The 18,420-nt window shown below is 44.2% G+C and overlaps 1 protein-coding gene across 2 annotated transcripts in view; it reads left to right on the forward strand.

The window, feature by feature from the left end:
- The window catches only part of antxr1b (ANTXR cell adhesion molecule 1b), a 126,354-nt gene that overhangs the window by 56,853 nt on the left and 51,081 nt on the right, over positions 1–18,420 (forward strand). The window contains exons 11-12 of one of the 2 annotated variants that reach the window (XM_063210770.1): positions 3,682–3,751; positions 16,695–16,974. In XM_063210770.1, coding sequence (XP_063066840.1) covers positions 3,682–3,751; positions 16,695–16,974 — 350 coding nt within the window. The remainder of the gene's footprint in view (positions 1–3,681; positions 3,752–16,694; positions 16,975–18,420) is intronic. The other variant, XM_063210771.1, reaches the window with a different exon arrangement.

An 18,420-nucleotide genomic window follows, 5' to 3' on the forward strand; every position in this document is an offset into this window, starting at 1 on the left:
ACACACACACACACACACACACACACACACACACACACACACACACACACACAACCAAACACACACACAGGGGCGGAGCGGGAGGACTTTTCCCACCGGGACAATTTTCCCCTTGGCGGCCCTTAAAAAAATAAAAATAAAATAAAAATTAAAAAAAGCGAACAACATGGTTCCCTAACCAAAAAGACAAAAACCACGAAAACTGCAGTCGTACTACATGTGGACATTAGTGTTGTCAAAATATCAACCTGAAGTGGAGAATTGTAGCCTACACCTTGATGAAATGCACAGCCAGTGGTGTAGTCTACGTAAAACGCAGGTATACGCACCCATTTCAAAATTTCAGGGATTACAGTATACCCACTTAAAATTGATTGATCCATTATTTAGAATAGCACAAATATACAGTATACCCACATCAAAAAATGCTCAAATATACAGTATACCCACTTCAAAAAGTAGACTAGGCCTACACCACTGCAGCCATCATCACAGTCCAAAGCATTCATCAAACTAGTTGCAGGTTAGGCTACATCACGCTGCTGTTCCATGCAAATGTGAACTCCACTGTCATTTTGACAGTTTGTAGTCCTAGGAAGAGCACGGGCACAAAGTTTTGAGTGTGGGGATTTTTAGAAGAGTAGGCTATAGCTTACAAAAAGCATGTGTACATTGTGCAATAAACCCACCATGCAGCAAATAAGCCAAACCTAGCTACTTCAAAGCACAACCATAAGTCAACAAAATGTATAACCAAACGGTGTAGGCCTACCTTAAAACGCTGTCTTCGTCGCACCAAATGTCTTTGTTTCTTGCAATCAATCCACAGTTTAGCCTACACACCCAGCACTGGTCACATCAGAATCTTGTGTGGTAATTATTTTGTTCCATTTCTACAGACATTACATAGGCTACATCCTAAATGTGCCACATATAAATACTGTATATGTATGATAATAATATTATTTCGACTATAAGGAGATATATCGGTAGTTCTAAACAAAACCCACTGCTTCTGTTGCAGTTCTCTTCCTTACCACTTGGTGGAGTCTGTTCGTAACCCAAGTCAATAACCACAGAGCAAGTGAATCTGGACAGGCAGATTGTAAACTGTAACAGTCATGAGGAAATCGGAAAATAAATCATAACTTATTAATATTTCCATCCTCTGGTAACCAATCTAAATATCACAGGTTCTTCAAATACTGAAATCGAAACTGTGTTACTAAGATCTTGTAAACTTCCGCGATCTACGGTGTATGAAAATTATCAGTAGAGAAGGGGTGTGGCCAATTTACTGTTTGACACCGTCAGTGAGGTATTGCCTGGTACACCGTATAAATACTGGCTAGTAAGTAGTTATTATACATAGTGATGTTCAAAGTGGGAAATCAGCGCTTTGTAGAATAATTTCAAGGCTCCAGGTTAAGATCCCAAATTGGCTGTAATATTACATTTCACGGCCGCGGCCCACCGGGACAAGTCCCCGATCTCCCGATGGCCACTCCGCGCCTGCACACACACACACACACACAACAAACACACGCGCGCACACACACACACACACACTTTAGTTTGGGAAGGTTTGCAGTTATACCCCAGATTCATGATTGATTCAAGAAGTGGCTGGTACTTAAGCATTTTGTCATTAAAACAAGTGTCCATACATAAATCAAAAGAGCAGCCTATTTCCACCATGGTCACGGTTTTATTTGTTTCATCGATGATGGTAATATCAGGAGTGTTAGGGATATTATCTAACTGAACGTCTCCATGGTTTTCTGTATTAAACTAGTTTATCTGCACAGCACTGTGTTTATGCATGTGTTGTTCCATTAGACTGCAAGCGACCGGTAGCAAACGCCAAATTAATTCCCACTATTTCCTTTCTACACATGCCTTTTCACACTCGCACTCCACACGCACGCACACGCACACGCACACGCCCACACACACGCCCACACACACACACACACACACACACACACACACACACACACACACACACACACACACACACACACACACACACACACACACACACACACACACACACAACCAGCATCATCATAGATCATGCATGTCAACAACAGTGTTTCACCCTCAATCTGTTTGAGTCGATCAGGCTTCTCGCTCATGTGGCGCTAAAAGGGTGATTTTCTCCCTAAAAGGGTGATTTTCAAAACACCGCGTCTGAAGCCAATTACACTTTTTCAATTGCATGCGTGTGTGCGTAGTACATGCATGTGTGTGTTTGTTAAGTTTGTCTAAAGCCAGGCTCAAACTACACGACTAGCGATTATGTGTCCGATTTTGACGACGGGGTGCACCGCACACTAGAAAAGAATCGCAACTGTCAATCTTATCGCTGCTCGCAGCCACCGAGACAATGCCCGACGTTCTATTTCCAGTCGCAAATATCAAACATGTTTGATTTCTACGACTTGCGATCAGCGACTCTTTGAGCTGCTAAAGTTCTATCTTAGAACGTCGCACACGACGAGGAAATCTTCCCCGACAATCGCTTGCGATGGTCCTGGGGGGTAACGTTCCAGCGATTGTCGTAAGGGGGGTTTTCAGCCGAGAATCGGGCCGATAGTCGCATAGTTTGAGCCAGGCTTAAGGTAGGGGCCCTACCATGTCTCTAACGGTAGGGCACTGGCCTGTGACACCGGCGACCCCATCTCTCTCTACCAGCCATTTCCTGTCTGTTCTCCACTGTCCTCTCAAAAAATAAAGGCACAAAAGCACCTAAAAAAAATATGTACGTTTGTCTGAGGCAGGACCACCACGAGTGCTGGAACATTAACGTAGAGGATGATGTGGATGGACTAACACTTTGGTCACCAGTCAGATCTCACGCACATCCAATGTCTTTTTTAGCCGGGTGCAGGGTCAAAGCGTAAACTTTGTGTATAGGACGAGGAAGAAGCGCACACCGATGAGCTCCCTTTTTAATCCGTTTTTATTTTCGTGACGTTTCGGGCCACTTCGGACCCTCCTCAGACTAGAGCAGGGGTATTCAATTATATTTCAATGAGGGCCATTTTTAAAAATTCCTCCCAGTAAAGGGGCCGAACTATACGTATGTATTATGGTTGCTGACTGTCAATAAAAAAAATATGGGAGACTTCATTGAAGTGGAGGGTCGGGGGGTCCTCCCCCACAAAATTTAGCATTTCTTAGATGTAATTTCCTGTATTTTAGCGTCCCGTGTCCCGTTTCAGCATGACAACGGAGTCCATTGCCTACGTTTATCTCTAAATTCCAAAAAAAACCGATTCTGTATTTGAAAGGGTTTGTGGGGGGCCAGAACCTTGCTGTCCAAGGGCCGCATCTGGCCCCAGGGCTGCCATTTGAATAGCCCTGGACTAGAGAAAAGGCCATAGTGACTTCCTAGCCTGAGGAAGAGCCGCAGTGGCCCGAAACGTCACAAAAAACAAAGAAGGATTAAAAAGGGAGCTCATCGGTGTGCGGTTCTTCCTTGCCCTACAATAACACTTTGGTCACTCTTCATTTAATCCAAAATGTATTTTTTCACCCTGTTTTCCCATTCCTCTTACAGTAACTTCTCTCATGTGTCTTCATTTTCTCTTCTCTTCTCCTCTTCTCTCCCATAACTTACAGTAGCTTGCTGTGTCTCATCTCTGTGTGTCTCTGTGTGTGTCTTTTCTTTGGCAGTGAAGCGACCGCTTGTGATTGAGGACACCTACCTTCTGTGTCCAGCTCCTGTGCTACAAGAGGAAGGAACGTAAGTGTTTTTTATGGCCATTTTGTCTTTATTTTAGTAATAGGATAGTGGAAGAGGGACACAGGAAATTAGTTTTTTGTGGATGACCCAGGCCGGACGCGAGTCTGGGTTCCCACAGCTGCACCCTATATGGTATGGGTCAGGCCTGGACTGGCCATCTGGCATCGCGGGCATTTCCCGGTGGTCCCCGTACCCTCATGGGCCCCGCACCCTCGTGGGCAATATTTTTTTAAAATTATTTTTTTAATTTCATTTACGAAATAGGGGCCCATGAGGGTACGGGGCCCACCGGTAAGTCAGTTCTGCGCCGCTAATTTTGAGGGGGCCCTTTAAGCCAAAAGTGCCCGGGCCCTCTTTCTCCCACTACCTTGCCGACCTACCTCCCATGCTTATTTTGCACAATGGACCACCAGCTGCTTTCTATACAAACAATGCACTTCTCAATGTCTTAGAACGTTGTCATTCACCCTATATGGTATGGATTACTCCCAGGGCTCGAGTTGTAGGGGGATAAGGGGGGATGCCTTCCCCCCCAACAATGAAAATGGTTTAAAATCATCCCCCTCAATGAAAATGGTCAAAAATCATCCCCCTCTAAAACAGGCCTCCCTTCTTTACTTCCTTATTGTGTTAAAATTGCACTTTTAACAACTACATTTTCCGCCGAACCCCCAATAATCAGAATCAATCTCTGACCAGCCCTCCTGCTTTGATTTTACAACTCGACCACTGGTTACTCCACTGTCGACCCACCTTATTTTGCACAAACCAGCTGCTTTCTATACCGCCAATGCACTTCTCAGTGTTGTAGTACATTGCCATTCGTTACTTATGTTACCCCATGGCTTCCGTCCTGTCCCCTCTTCGTTTTTGTTTTGTCTGATTGTCTTGCTGGGATTTGAGAACACACAAACAGTACATTCTTAGCTACTGGATTTATGTGCTGTCGATATGGTTATAATAAGCTTGACTAGAGCTTATTATCTTTTTTTTAAAGTATTTTTTGGGGGCTTTTCAGCCTTTATTGTTTTTTGTGAGACAGGATAGTGGAGGAGAGACAGGAAGTGAGCTGGGAGAGAGAGATGGGGAAGGACCGGCAAAGGACCCGGGCCGGGAATCGAACCCGGGTCGGCCGGGTGGTAAACGAAAAATACACCCTCAACAGAAACAAATTATTCTCTTGTTTCGTAGACTTCAAAACCGCTTTTGATACCATTTGGCACAACGGATACTTCTACACATTAATGAAAAATGGTGCAGGGGGAAAAGCATATGATATTATAAAATCCATGTATTCAGGAGCTAAGTGTGCCATCAAAATTGGATCTAAAAGAACAGATTATATCCCCCAAGAGTGCGGCGTGAGGCAAGGTTGCCCTCTAAGCCCAACTTTGTTTAATTTATATATAAATGAGCTGGCGACCATCCTAGAAATGTCAACCACCACAGGACCCACTCTAAACAACATTGACGCCAAATTCCTGCTGTTTGCAGATGATCTAGTCCTTCTCTCACCAACAGCAAATGGACTCCAAATGCAGCTTGGGCTCCTCCAAAATTTCTGCCAGACCTGGGCCCTGGCAGTGAACAACAAAAAAACCAAAATAATGATATTTCAGAAAGGTTCCAAATACCATGGAAAACAAAATACATTTACTTAGGACCACAAACAATCGAACATGTCACAGACTACACATACTTAGGCCTCAGAATCAATTACAATGGAAGTTTTCAATAAGGCAGTGATAATGAACTGAAAGGACAAGGCACGCAGGGCTCTATATGCCATAAAAAGACAAGTACCCTTTGAAATTCCAATCCAAATCTGGCACTCAAAATATTCTCATCGGTGATAGAACCAATAGCCTTATATGGCAGTGAAGTGTGGGGTCCACTCACAAATCAGGAATTTGATAAATGGAGGGAAAAAGCATCCAATTGAGACCCTGCATGTGGAATTCTGCAAAACCATCCTAAAAGTCCACCGACACACAACAAATAATGCATGCAGACAGAACTAGGCCGATACCCTCTTATTATCAACATTCAGAAAAGATCAATTAAATTCTGGAAGCACCTCAAATTAAGTGACCCACACTCTTTATGTCACAAAGCCTTGCAAAACTCAAGAGCTGAGCAAAATCACCACCCCACATACCAACCAGGTCCACTGCTATCCCTTCCCACTAACACCTCCACACTCTACAGACCTGCAAGACCAGATCCAAATTACACAACATACTCCACTAAACCAAATTTTCTTATACTTGAAAAATAACTATTATCAATATTGGCAATTAAAAACCAAAACACAAAGCAAGATGCAATGTTATCTGTCCCTAAACAGAGAGTATGCACTTGCAAACTATCTAACTGAAATCAAAGACCCTATCTTCAGAAAAATATTGACGAAATACAGACTCAGTGAACACCGCCTGGCCATTGAAACCGGCCGACATAAAAAAGACTGGCTCCCCAGAGAAGAACGTTTTTGCAGACAATGCACTGACAATGTTGTTGAAACCGAGCTCCACTTCCTAAACCGAATGCAACAAATTTAAAAAATATCCGTGAAATCTTCTTCCAAAAAATTCGAGCAGAAACACCCAAATTTCACTTCCCTCCCAACCCAGAACAAACTCCCATTTATCATGGGTGAACAAGAACGGAGTTGTTTCTTGTCAGCCCAATACATTTTCACATGCAGAGGGACAATGAGTGATATACCTACATACTGTATATTATATGTATTCTTTAAATACCTTATGTTTATGTGCTGGAATACTCACTGAAACACACCCAAAGACTGTGGATGGACATACGCGTGCACCCACGCATGCACATGGAAACACAGACAAACACACACAAACAAACTGAGACATGCGTGCACACACACACACACTCTACATGCACACACAGACACAGACACAGACACAGACACAGACACACACACACACACAGACACAGACACAGACACACACACACACACGAACACTGTCATGCCAATAAAGCACTTTTGAATTTGAATTTGAATTTGAATTTGAAATTTGGTAAACGTGTGCCCTACCATATCAGTCACGGTAGGGCCGAACTTACACTTGATTTAGGCCTACATTCTGTGTCCTTTTCCCTCACAAGAGGAAGGACCGTAAATAGGTTTTATGGGGTTTTGCGTTTTTATATTACTGGGTATAGTAGGTAGTGTTGCACCGATACCATTTTTTGGCCCCGATACCGATACCCGATACCTGGCTGTGCAGTATCGGCCGATACCGATACCATACCGATACCGATACCACCCTATTTGAAATGTATATATATGAAGGGCTGTAGTGCATACTACTTGGATGTAAAATCATTGCATGGCTTTGTCAGGCTGTTGCCTACCTTTGTGAAACAGGAAAAAGACATACAAAGTGAATCCAGCGAAAAGAATTATACTTACTTTTATACCTCTATGAAATAACTAATTTCAAGGCTGTTTAAGTGTCATACAAGCATCTGTAAATGGTATCGGTGCCCTATTTGTTGGTACTCGCCGATACCGATACCATCATTTTAGTACCGATCCACCGATACTGGTATCGGTGCAACACTAATAATAGGACAGGGGAGGGCTGAGACAGGAAATGAGTGGGGGAGCGAGATGGTGCAGGATTGAATCATGACCCAGACTCCGGCCGGACTCAAACGCTGGACCCCATTTAGCTGGTTACCACCTATCAGACCTAATCACAAGTGAGATAAGGTCTGGAGATCTCCCTACTGTAAATCCCACAGGGGGGGTGTGTGGTTTACAATTGATGACAGGTGTTTATCGGACATTACAAATGTGTATCATTTGGCAACCATAGCCCATAGCTTATCGTGTCAGTTGTATCTATTCACACAAACTGGAGTCATCGGCTTGAGACACGTCCCTGCTCTCTGATTGGAGACCATGATCGTGAACCCTCGCTGAGGGATAGACTTCATGCTGTCGAGTAGAGTAGTAGAGTAGAGAAGAGTACACACACACACACACACACACACACACACACACACACACACACACACACACACACACACACACACACACACACACACACACACACACACACACAAAACACACACACACACACACACACACACAGACACACACACACACACACAAAACACACACACACACACACACACACACACACACACACACACACACACACACACACGCCAAGAGGTTTCCCAATCTGGGCCAGCTCTGGCATCTCAGGCAGTCCAATCCCCAATAATAATGTCCTTCTTACTGTCCTTCTGTATACTGTTAAACAGTTGAATGGTCAAAGGACCTCCTTAGCCTGTCTGTCCTGCAAGTGAGAGCACGGAGTCTGTGGCTGAACAGACTCAGCTGGTTACTGAAGGTGGTGTGAAGGGGGTGTAGCTGATTATCCATAATACAGTCCAGTCTGTTCAGGGCTCTGCTCTCAGCTGTTGAGGTGAGAGTCTCCAGCTCCATGCTCACCACTGACCCTGCCTTCCTCACCAGTCTGTCAATGGAATTGGAACGATTGTGCGAAGCAGCATGGGATTTCCCAGTCTAGGACACCACCAGCTGCTGCCCGTATGTGACATGAGTGCATGAGCACGGCACCACCAGCATCACCAGCATCAGTTTTTTTTAGAGATGCACCGGATCCGGTTCCGAATCCGGCAGGATAATAGGGTTTTCACAGGATCCGGGTCCGGCAGGATCTTAAGCAGTGGATCCGGCACGTTTCCTAAAAGTCAGGGTCTGCTGCATCTCTTGCCTAGGCTTTTCAGTCAGTCTTTCACAACCCCAATCACTGCATGGAGTGAAAGCCCTTTGGAGGCGGCCGTTGCAGGCAGTGTGGCAATAAGCCACTGAGTCTAAAAAATAGTTTGAGCCAACGTAATAAAAAGGGTCCACGTGGGAGAGTAGACTATATATTTCAACCATTTTGTAGGATCTGGTATCCGGTTCCGGCTCCGGCAGGATCTTAAGCAGTGGATCCGGTATCCGGCAGGATCCTAAAAATCAGGATCTGGTGCATCTCTTGTGTTTTTATAAGAACACATATTGTATTGCTGGTTCGTAGTTATTCTAGTGAAAGCTAGGGGTCGACTGATACAGGTTTTTTAATGGCCGATGCGATACCGATTTTTTTTTTCCATCACCCTAGGCCGATACCCGATTTCCGATACCCGATATTTGGGGCCGATATGGGTTAAAAAAAAAAAAAAGGTTAAAAAGTATTCCAGGTCTCAAGTTCAAAATAAACATTCCTTTAACATTATCAAATTGAGGTAGAACATTTAATCACCCACCCTAACAATCAAGTAATGTCTAACAATCAAGTAATACAAAAATAAAGCGTCTTCGTGCTTTTAAAAAAACTCGAATGACATAAAATAATACATATTGCTCATCGGCCAAAACCACACGCGTATCGGCCGATACGGATACACTTAAAATATGCAAATATCGGACCGATATATATATCGGTATATCCTTAGTGAAAGCATTCTCAAAATATTGCATTTGCTACTTTAAGGCCATTTGTTTCATATGTCATGCAGAGGTAGATACAGAATTTATAGCACTAGGCTAAAGCTCCCAAACCAGAAGTGCCTCATCCGAAACGTGTTCACCCCCAAGAAGTGTCCTTGAGCACGGCACCTAATCCCACACTACTCCAGAGACTGAAACCAATACCCTGTGATAATTGCAAATCCTTTTGGATTAAAGCATCAGCTAAGTGTACTGTAAAGTATAAATATAGCTGTCATGCCAATTAGCACAGCTCAACTCATCAAGCAGGTAGATTAAGTCATTAGTATAATGAGCTCTCTTAGATGCACAGGCAGAAACCATGCACACTACAATAGTTTTCCTCTCTGAAGGGCCCGTTTTTTTTCTTTTTTTTTCACCTCCAATAAGTCACGAGTGTAAGGTATGCACGTATAGGCTACGACGTTAACTGTTTCTGAAGGAACATGCGGAAATCGTTAAACGTTAGGAATGTTCCCGGAGGGACTTTAGTGCTCACACGGTGTGGTGTGAATCATGAGACTTAAGTCGTGAAATGGTTTCGAATGTTTAGAAAGGAACAGAAGAGCTGGTGAGTGCCGTTTAAACTCGCTGCTTCACTGCAAAGCCAGATGGGCTCTGAATCAACAGCAGCATTTGGCTCCTCCCTCTCCTTCTCTCCTTCTCCACCTCGTGTGTGTGTGTGTGTGTGTGTGTGTGTGTGTGTGTGTGTGTGTGTGTGTGTGTGTATTTGTGGGCATATGTGTGTGTGTGTCTTTGAGTGTATGAATGTGTGTGTGTGTGTGTGTGTGTGTGTGTGTGTGTGTGTGTGTGTGTGTGTGTGTGTGTGTGTGTGTGTGTGTGTGTGTGTATCTTTGAGACGTGTGTGTGTGTGTGTGTGTGTGTGTGTGTGTGTGTGTGTGTGTGTGTGTGTGTGTGTGTGTGTGTGTGTGTGTGTGTGTGTGTGTGTGTGTGTGTGTGTGTGTGTGTGTGTGTGTGTGTGTGTGTGTGTGTGTGTGTGTGTGTGTGTGTGCGCATGCACGCGTGTGTCTTTGGTGTTGGTGTGTGTGTACATGCGTATGTGTACGTGTGTGTGTGTGTGTGTGTGTGCACACACACACACACACACAAAGGCATGCACGCACACACACAGGCGTGCGTGCCTCTGTGTATGTGTGTGTGTGTGTGTGTGTGTGTGTGTGTGTGTGTGTGTGTGTGTGTGTGTGTGTGTGTGTGTGTGTGTGTGTGTGTGTCTGTGCATCCATGTATCTCTGTGTGCTGTGTGTGTTTTTGAGTATATGACTGTTTGTTGTGTGCCTCTGCAAGTGTTGGTGTATGTCCACATGTGTGTGTGTGTGTGTGTGTGTGTGTGTGTGTGTGTGTGTGTGTGTGTGTGTGTGTGTGTGTGTGTGTGTGTGTGTGTGTGTGTGTGTGTGTGTGTGTGTGTGTGTGTGTGTGCACATGCGCCTGTGTGCATGTATCTTTGAGTATGTGTGTGTGTGTGTCTGTGTGTGTGTGAGAGAGAGAGAGAGAGAGAGAGAGAGAGAGAGAGAGAGAGAGAGAGAGAGAGAGAGAGAGAGAGAGAGAGAGAGAGAAATCGGAGCAAGAAAGAAAAAGAACGACAAAGAAAATCAACCCTGAGATCTCCTCTTCTCCTCCTCCTCCTCCTCCTCCTCTCCTCGGTTGCCACATTCTTTCCTCTCTGCTTCCCCGTTATCCCCTGCCTGCCAGCTTTTAAATGGGGCCAGGCATCTTGTTTATCTCAGGGTAGCATAGCGAGAGAGAGGACAAGGACTCGGAGCTCTGCCTCTCCGCGAAATGACCTTTACAAAACAAGGAATGTTTGATCAGTCATTGACTACAGGTATATGTTAGGTTAGGTTTCTTTACTTATTTCTTTATAATCAATGATACAATTTACAGGCTAATCAATAGGAAATATTACTATTCATTAGTAATAGTAAATAAGTATTATCACTCGGTGAGCAGACGGAACGTCTTCTGATTGGCTGAGAAGGTTTCCATTATTCCCCGAGAGCAGGATACCTGTGATGTCGTGCGTGCGTGCATCTAAGCTGCTTCTTTTCATAATTTTCTGGGGAACTGCCGTTAGTAATTCTAAACTGCAGGTTGCTATGGCCAAGAGCCAGTGGTTAGTTCGATCGCTTTTGGTGGTCAAGCCAAGACTCCATCGTTAATTCTATCATTGTCAAGTTATAAACACAGTCGGTAGTTCTATCGCATTTGGTTGTCAAGTCGCCCCAATGTTCTACGCGCGCCTCCGATAGAGGCGCGTCCAGAGATCTCTGGCGCGTCTCACTAGATTAGGAAGTGGTGCCCATAGCAACGAATCAAGCGCAGTGGTTTATCTACTTTCTCACAAAGCCTTAGATCAACATATCAATAAATGAATACTTAAATGCTGGCAACCGGGTGAAGCGGAAAAACGGCCTTCAAGTTGTTCCGATAACAAGGGAAAATGGACTTAAGCTGCACCGTCGGGCTGTTGGAACGCTCCGCCTCGTCCATTAGTTCCCTTGATATCGGGACACCTCGTTGGCCGTTATTCCTTACTTATTATCTTGGTTTGGAGCCCATAGTTATACAAAGTAGACTGTCAGCATAACAGTCTTTTTTGGGGGATCTGATCTGGGAGCAGAGGCCCCATTGTCAAGAATATACAAGGCACTCTAAAATGCTGACCTATCACAGATCACAGGTTTTGAGGTGATAAATGAATTAAGAGAGAGAGCAAATGTATGTCATATTCATACACTGCAAGGCCGAGGTACAGATCAAGGTACATGGACCTCACAGGGGTCTTCCCCCATTGCTATTATTATGCCCATTGGCATATGCTAAAGAAAATAGCCTTGTTATCTTCACAATGTTGTAAAATCTTGTTATAAACTCATTAATACCAGAATGATAGCGACCAAGTCGTAATGTATTATTACTGAAGAATCATAGTACTGTAATCCTATGGTATTACGCGACTCTACCTATCATCACCCTACCTGCATAGTTAGGCCTTAAGCTACGTGTGGTATAATAACGTGACATTCGGTGTGCATGTTGTGGTGACAATGATAAGTAATGGGCAAGTGGCTCTGGAATGGAGTGGGGTTATCAAAGTGGAAATGGCCATCAGGGAAGCCGACAGGGCGGGGACAAAGGGGTCACTTGTCCCAAGCCCAGGGAGAGAGGGGGTCCAGAATTTGATCCTCATTACATTGTATCTATTGGATTTGGGGCCCTTTCAGATGTCTTTGTTCTGGGCCTTTGTTCAGCATGGATTCGCCCAACGTCAACAGATGTGAGCCTTTTCAGCCTGGATGCATCTCATGTAAATATAGAATCGTCTGGTATGCATTGACTGCACAGTGCACACACAGCCTTGGGAGGACCAGCGTCTAATGCCCTCCTCCTCCTCCTGTCCCTTGCCCTTCTGTCACTGTTTACAGTCGGTTTGCACATGATCAAAGAGCGACTGATGGAAAAGAAAACAATGGCGCTACGGCACGGACACGAATGGTGAGGGAACACCTGTGTAAAGAGACTTTTTGGGAGGTGGAAAATGAATACTTTTGGAACGATCCCTTTAAAAAGGGACTTTTTTTAGGGCGGCGGGGGGGGGTGGGGGAATAGCGTTTGTTATGATATGATAGTGCAGTGATTCCCAACCTATGGGCCGGGGCCCACTGGTGGGCCCTGAAGGTATTTCAAGTGGGCCTTGAAATCATTTTCCAAAAATAATAATCATATTTTGGTGTGTGTTGTTGTGGATTTATTGGAGTTTTATTTTTAATTGGGTCAGAGGTGGGCCCCGAACATTTTTGACAATTTCGAGTGGGCCCCAAGTTGAAAAATGTTGGGAACCTCTGGGATAGTGGAAGAGTGTGCCAGGACATGAGTGGGAGACAGACAGATGAGGTAGGATTGGGAAATGCCCCAGGCAGGCCAGACTCAAACCTGTGGGTCCCCATGGGAAGCTGATTGAATATGGCATGAATGCTTTAACAAAGTGCACCACAGCACCATCAAATCCCTTTTGAACTGACGACAGTAAGGGGAACTTGAGACTTTGATGCTGTTTGAGTAGCATGATAGTGAATACCACTGTAGGCCAGGGGTTCCCAACCTTTTCCAACTTGGGGCCCACTTCAAGTTTTCACAAATGTTAGTTGCCCACCTCTGACTCAATAAACTATAAAATTCAAATAAATCAATGGCGACACACAAAAATATAATTTTGATTTTTAGGAAATGATTTCAAGGCCCACTTGGAATACCTTCAGGGCCCGCCAGTGGGCCCCGGCCCACAGTTTGAGAATCGCTGCTGTAGGCTAAAGGGGAGATAACCACTACATTTTAGAGAGAGAAAGCCTGTAATGTCATGAGAATCTTGTTAACAGATCATTGTCAGTCAGATGTTGGACAATATAATACATGTGCCACATGCCAGACGTCATGATGAAATGAATAAGGATGTGGGACATTTCTTATCTGAATTATCCCAGCTCCCACTTTTGAGATGGGAGTGTATGGAGTTTGCTTGCAGAAAGTCCCACTTCGACAGGCATTCCACCATTCCTTGTAGGATGTAGGATAAGTCCCACGTCCCACTGGTTTGGATTGTGGAAGCGGAGTCTGGAATGTACCATTTGCCGCAAAAACAATTCTGTGAGGAGAAAGCCCTACAAACATGGCAGTAGAAGTAGAATTCATCCAATAGAGCTCGGTTGTCATGGTGCAAATGGCTGTTACCATGGCGTTGAGGTGGCTATGCATATATCTGGACCTTTGCTCTCTGCCATGGCCTTCTCAGCCATTGCCCAGGGCCAGTCTGCCGCCACCCTGGTAATGGCATGCCTGTGGTTCAGCACATCAGCACTATGTATTTATAGTTTTTTTTTCTTTTGATACCCCGGAGGCCTGGGTTCAAAGCCAGGTGGGGCAACTCTCCTCTCATTCGCTACCTACAACACACACATTTAGGGTATGTGGTAGATTTATTCATCTATTCATTTATTCATAGCATAGACTATTTGTTTTACATGACACAGGATATTCACTGGCTGCCATGCTAATAGGTGAGGCATGCGGGCAGGTGGAATGTAAAGAGAGAGAGAGAGAGGGAGAGAGAGAGAGAAAGAGAGAGAGAGATGGATGGCAGCGAAGTGAACATGGAAATGATGGATGCAAATATGGAAATGTCAATGTCAAAGTCAATTTTCAGTTGTCATTATTTTGCATTTTTACGATTGTTTTTACCCATATAGCCTACAGCTGTGCAGCAGTACAATGAATATGTTCCAATGCTAAATGATGGTCTTAGCTTTTAAATGCAATTTATGTCATATTTTTTATGTTCTTCAGAGGCTGAGATAATTAGGTTTTTATAGGTTGGTTGACAGTACCTTCTCCTGGATGTAGGCCACATATAACTATACATTAGCATGAACACATACAGGGGTTGGACAATGAAACTGAAACACCTGTCATTTTAGTGTTCCATGGATAAATTGGACCAACCTGGTGGCCAAACGTATTCAATTGCACATTGCACCAGTGAGAGCAGAGTGTGAGGGTCTAATTAGAAGCGTAAGAGCACAATTTTGCCCAAAATATTGCAATGCACACAACAATATGGGTGACATATGGCTGAGTTGGAGAGTAGACAAATTGTTGGTGCATGTCTCGCTGGCGCATTTGTGACCAAGACTGCAAGTCTTTGTGATGTATCAAGAGCCACAGTACTATCCAGGGTAATATCAGAATACCACCAAATGGGATGAACCACATCCAACAGGATTGACTGTGGACGCAAGAGGTAGCTGTGTGAAAGGGATGTTTGGGTGCTAACCTGGATTGTATCCAAAAAAACATAAAACCACAGCTGTCCAAATCATGGTAGAATTAAATGTGCACCTCAACTCTCCTGTTTCCATCAGAACTGTCCATTGTGAGCTCTAAAGGGTCAATATACATGGCCGGGTATATACATGCATATACCACAGATTATCTGACAATAGAACGAGTAGAAGTTCCGCTTTGAAGGTTTAGTCAATAAACCTTCAAAGCAGAACTACAGTGAGCAGACTTCTACTCGTTCTATTGTCAGATAATCCTTCTACTCGTTCTATTGTCAGATAACACTTTTACTCGTTCTATTGTCAGATAATCCTTCTACTCGCTCTATGGTCAGATAAGCCTTCTACTCGCTCTATGGTCAGATAAGCCTTCTACTCGTTCTATTGTCAGATACACCCTTGTCCTTCACCTGACCTCAGCGTGGTGGCGAGAAATCTGCACACTTTAGCTCTGCTTTGACCTCTACTCCTGATTGAGGCTTGGCCATGAATCTTTGGCACCGGATGTGAGAGATGAGTGTGGGGTGGAAGGTCACCTACCGTACACTGTCCGGGAGCATGGACAAAGGGCTAGAGCAGTGTTTCTCAAACTTCTTCAGGCCCCAAAAATGTTCATGGACCACCTGTCAACTGAATTGCCTGCTGACGGGTGCTAATTTGAAACTGCTAATTTCAGTGCAAATCACTTTTATTCACATCACAAGCCTATGACTTATTGTGGTGAAAATATGACTTCAGCTATGTTTAGCTTTGTAATAATATTACAAATATACAGCCTACTGCAGGCTTGTCTTGGAAAAGTACAAGTCCCCTCGTGGACCACCTGAGCTCAGTCGCGGACCACCAGTGGTCCCCGGACCACACTTTGAGAACCACTGGGTTAGAGGAAGAATAGGATGGCCAGAGTGGACAAAAGAGAGTGGATGAAATGAGCTGATGAAATGAATGAGTGACAGAAGAATTGGTAATGGATAGAAGACAGATGCACGGATGTAACAGATGAATGCTGCTGCATCCGGCCCTGCCGTGGCCATCCGGTAGGGCGGCACTCGCATGCCATGCAGCTGACAATTCCTGGCCCGGTTCCTTTGCCGACCCCCTCCCCGTCTCTCTCCCCATTTGCTTCCTGTCTACCTCTCGTACTGTCCTGTCCATAATAAAGTCTAAAAGACCAAAATAAATCTTTTTTTTAAAAAAAAAAAGAAAAAAGACTGCTGCTGCATATACAGCTACATTCTACCAGAGTTGGCTGAAGTAGAAGTACATGTAGAATACTGGCAAGCTCTTGACTACCATGGTCTGCCAGAATTTTAACGCTGCGCTATTATCCACTACCGTCTGTGTTGTTCTGTTGAGTCCCAGTATGTCTTTGTAATGTTGTTTTTTTGTTTTATGTTACATGTAAAGCGTCTTTGAGTGCCATGAAAAGCGCTATATAAAACTCATGTATTATTATTATTATTATTATTATTATTATTATTATTATTATGGTCTGCCAGAATTAACGCTGCGCTATTAACTGTTGACTGCTATTCCATTTCTGTAGGACGGCCACGCTGTACGTGAGCATGAACAACGGCCTGAGCTTCATCTCCAGTGCTGTGACCATCCGAGCCGAGGCCTGTGTGAGTATCGCGCCCCCTCCTCATCCTCCACCTCCACCTCCTGCTCCTCCATCTCCATCTCCATCCACGCCTCCTCCGCCTCCTCCCTCCTCCACCACAACCACCACCACCACCACCACCACCGCGACGCTCTCAACCACCACAAGCACGAGCGCCGCCACGACGCTGGCATCCCTTCATCCGCTGCATCCGCATCGTGATGTACGTGTGCCCAGTGCTTTCCTTTTCACACACATGTACACGACACACATACTGCCTATACACACATACAGTACAGTACAGTACACATGTACACACACACACACACACACACACACACACACACACACACACACACACACACACACACACACACACACACACACACACACACACACACACACACACACACGAAAACACAGACACACACACACACACACACACACACACACACACACACACACACACACACACACACACACACACACACACACACACACACACACACACACACACACGAAAACACACACACACACACAGCATGGCAATCAATGTGGTGTCTTAAGGCTGTAAATGTGTGCTAAGGATAAATGAAATGATTGTGTGATGATGAAACATTTGTGCTTGTGTGTGGTATTTGCTAATTCAGTGCATGACGGCTTATTGCCTGTTGTTGTGATTTTGGATGTCTATGCCTGCCTATGTCTGCGTGTCTTTAGTTGTTTTCAGACTGGCCAGCCCACAATGCCGGATATTTTTAAATGTGGATAATTTTTTTAAAAAGTTGCTTGAAAAGAGAAAAAACTTTTCTTCACCAAGGCACTCCAAAAAGTATAGTCAAAAATGTCTTTATTATTATGACATGTATTATGACATTTTTAACTATACTTTTTGGAGTGCCTTGGTGAAGAAAAGTGTTTTCTCTTTTCAAGCAACTTTTTTTTGACATTGAACCTTGAACCAAAGAGCACCCACAAGAATACTATTTTCATCTTTCTAAAGGGACTGTGCACGCCTCTGACTTCTAAAAGTGGATATTTTTTTCTCCTGTTTAGGTTTAAACACAACATGTGGATAAAAAAACTCCATTGTAACAAGTGCGTTTTAGCTGCCTAAATTGATTTTTTTAGCCCCCTAAGCCGGTTTTTGATAGGCCTATGTGGATTTCAAAACTCTACTTACATGTGCACGGAAGGCCAAAACCAATGCGTTTTCAAAAATATCCGGCTGCATGAAAACAGCACCTAAGTCTGTTCCCGCACCATCCATCCACCCAGCTTTTTCATATAGGTAGTTAGTTACACTGGGAACTAAAGTGGCTCGCCGTCTCCCAGAACAACTCATTGTACGCATGAGAATATGAGCGTACCAGAATCCACAACGTCTGATCCGAAGCCAATTCTTTGTCCCTCAAAAATGCTTACCTGCCTTTGCTCAGGAAACACCTTTCATTTTAAACTGGCTCCCATCCGTATTCAATTTCTGTGTGAAGTCAATTTAGGATTAGGTGTGTGGATAGTGGCTACCGGCACAGGCATGTTTCAGTCTGAAAACAAAAGGTGTGTTTGTGTGTGTGTGTGTCAGGCTTGTACGAAATTCCGAATGGAAAGAATTTCAATTCAAAGTAATGCCATAATACAAACACTAGGTGGTGGTGTTCTATGTACT

The sequence above is a fragment of the Engraulis encrasicolus genome, chromosome 11 (genome assembly GCF_034702125.1).
Source record: "Engraulis encrasicolus isolate BLACKSEA-1 chromosome 11, IST_EnEncr_1.0, whole genome shotgun sequence".
NCBI classification, from domain to species: Eukaryota; Metazoa; Chordata; class Actinopteri; order Clupeiformes; family Engraulidae; genus Engraulis; species Engraulis encrasicolus.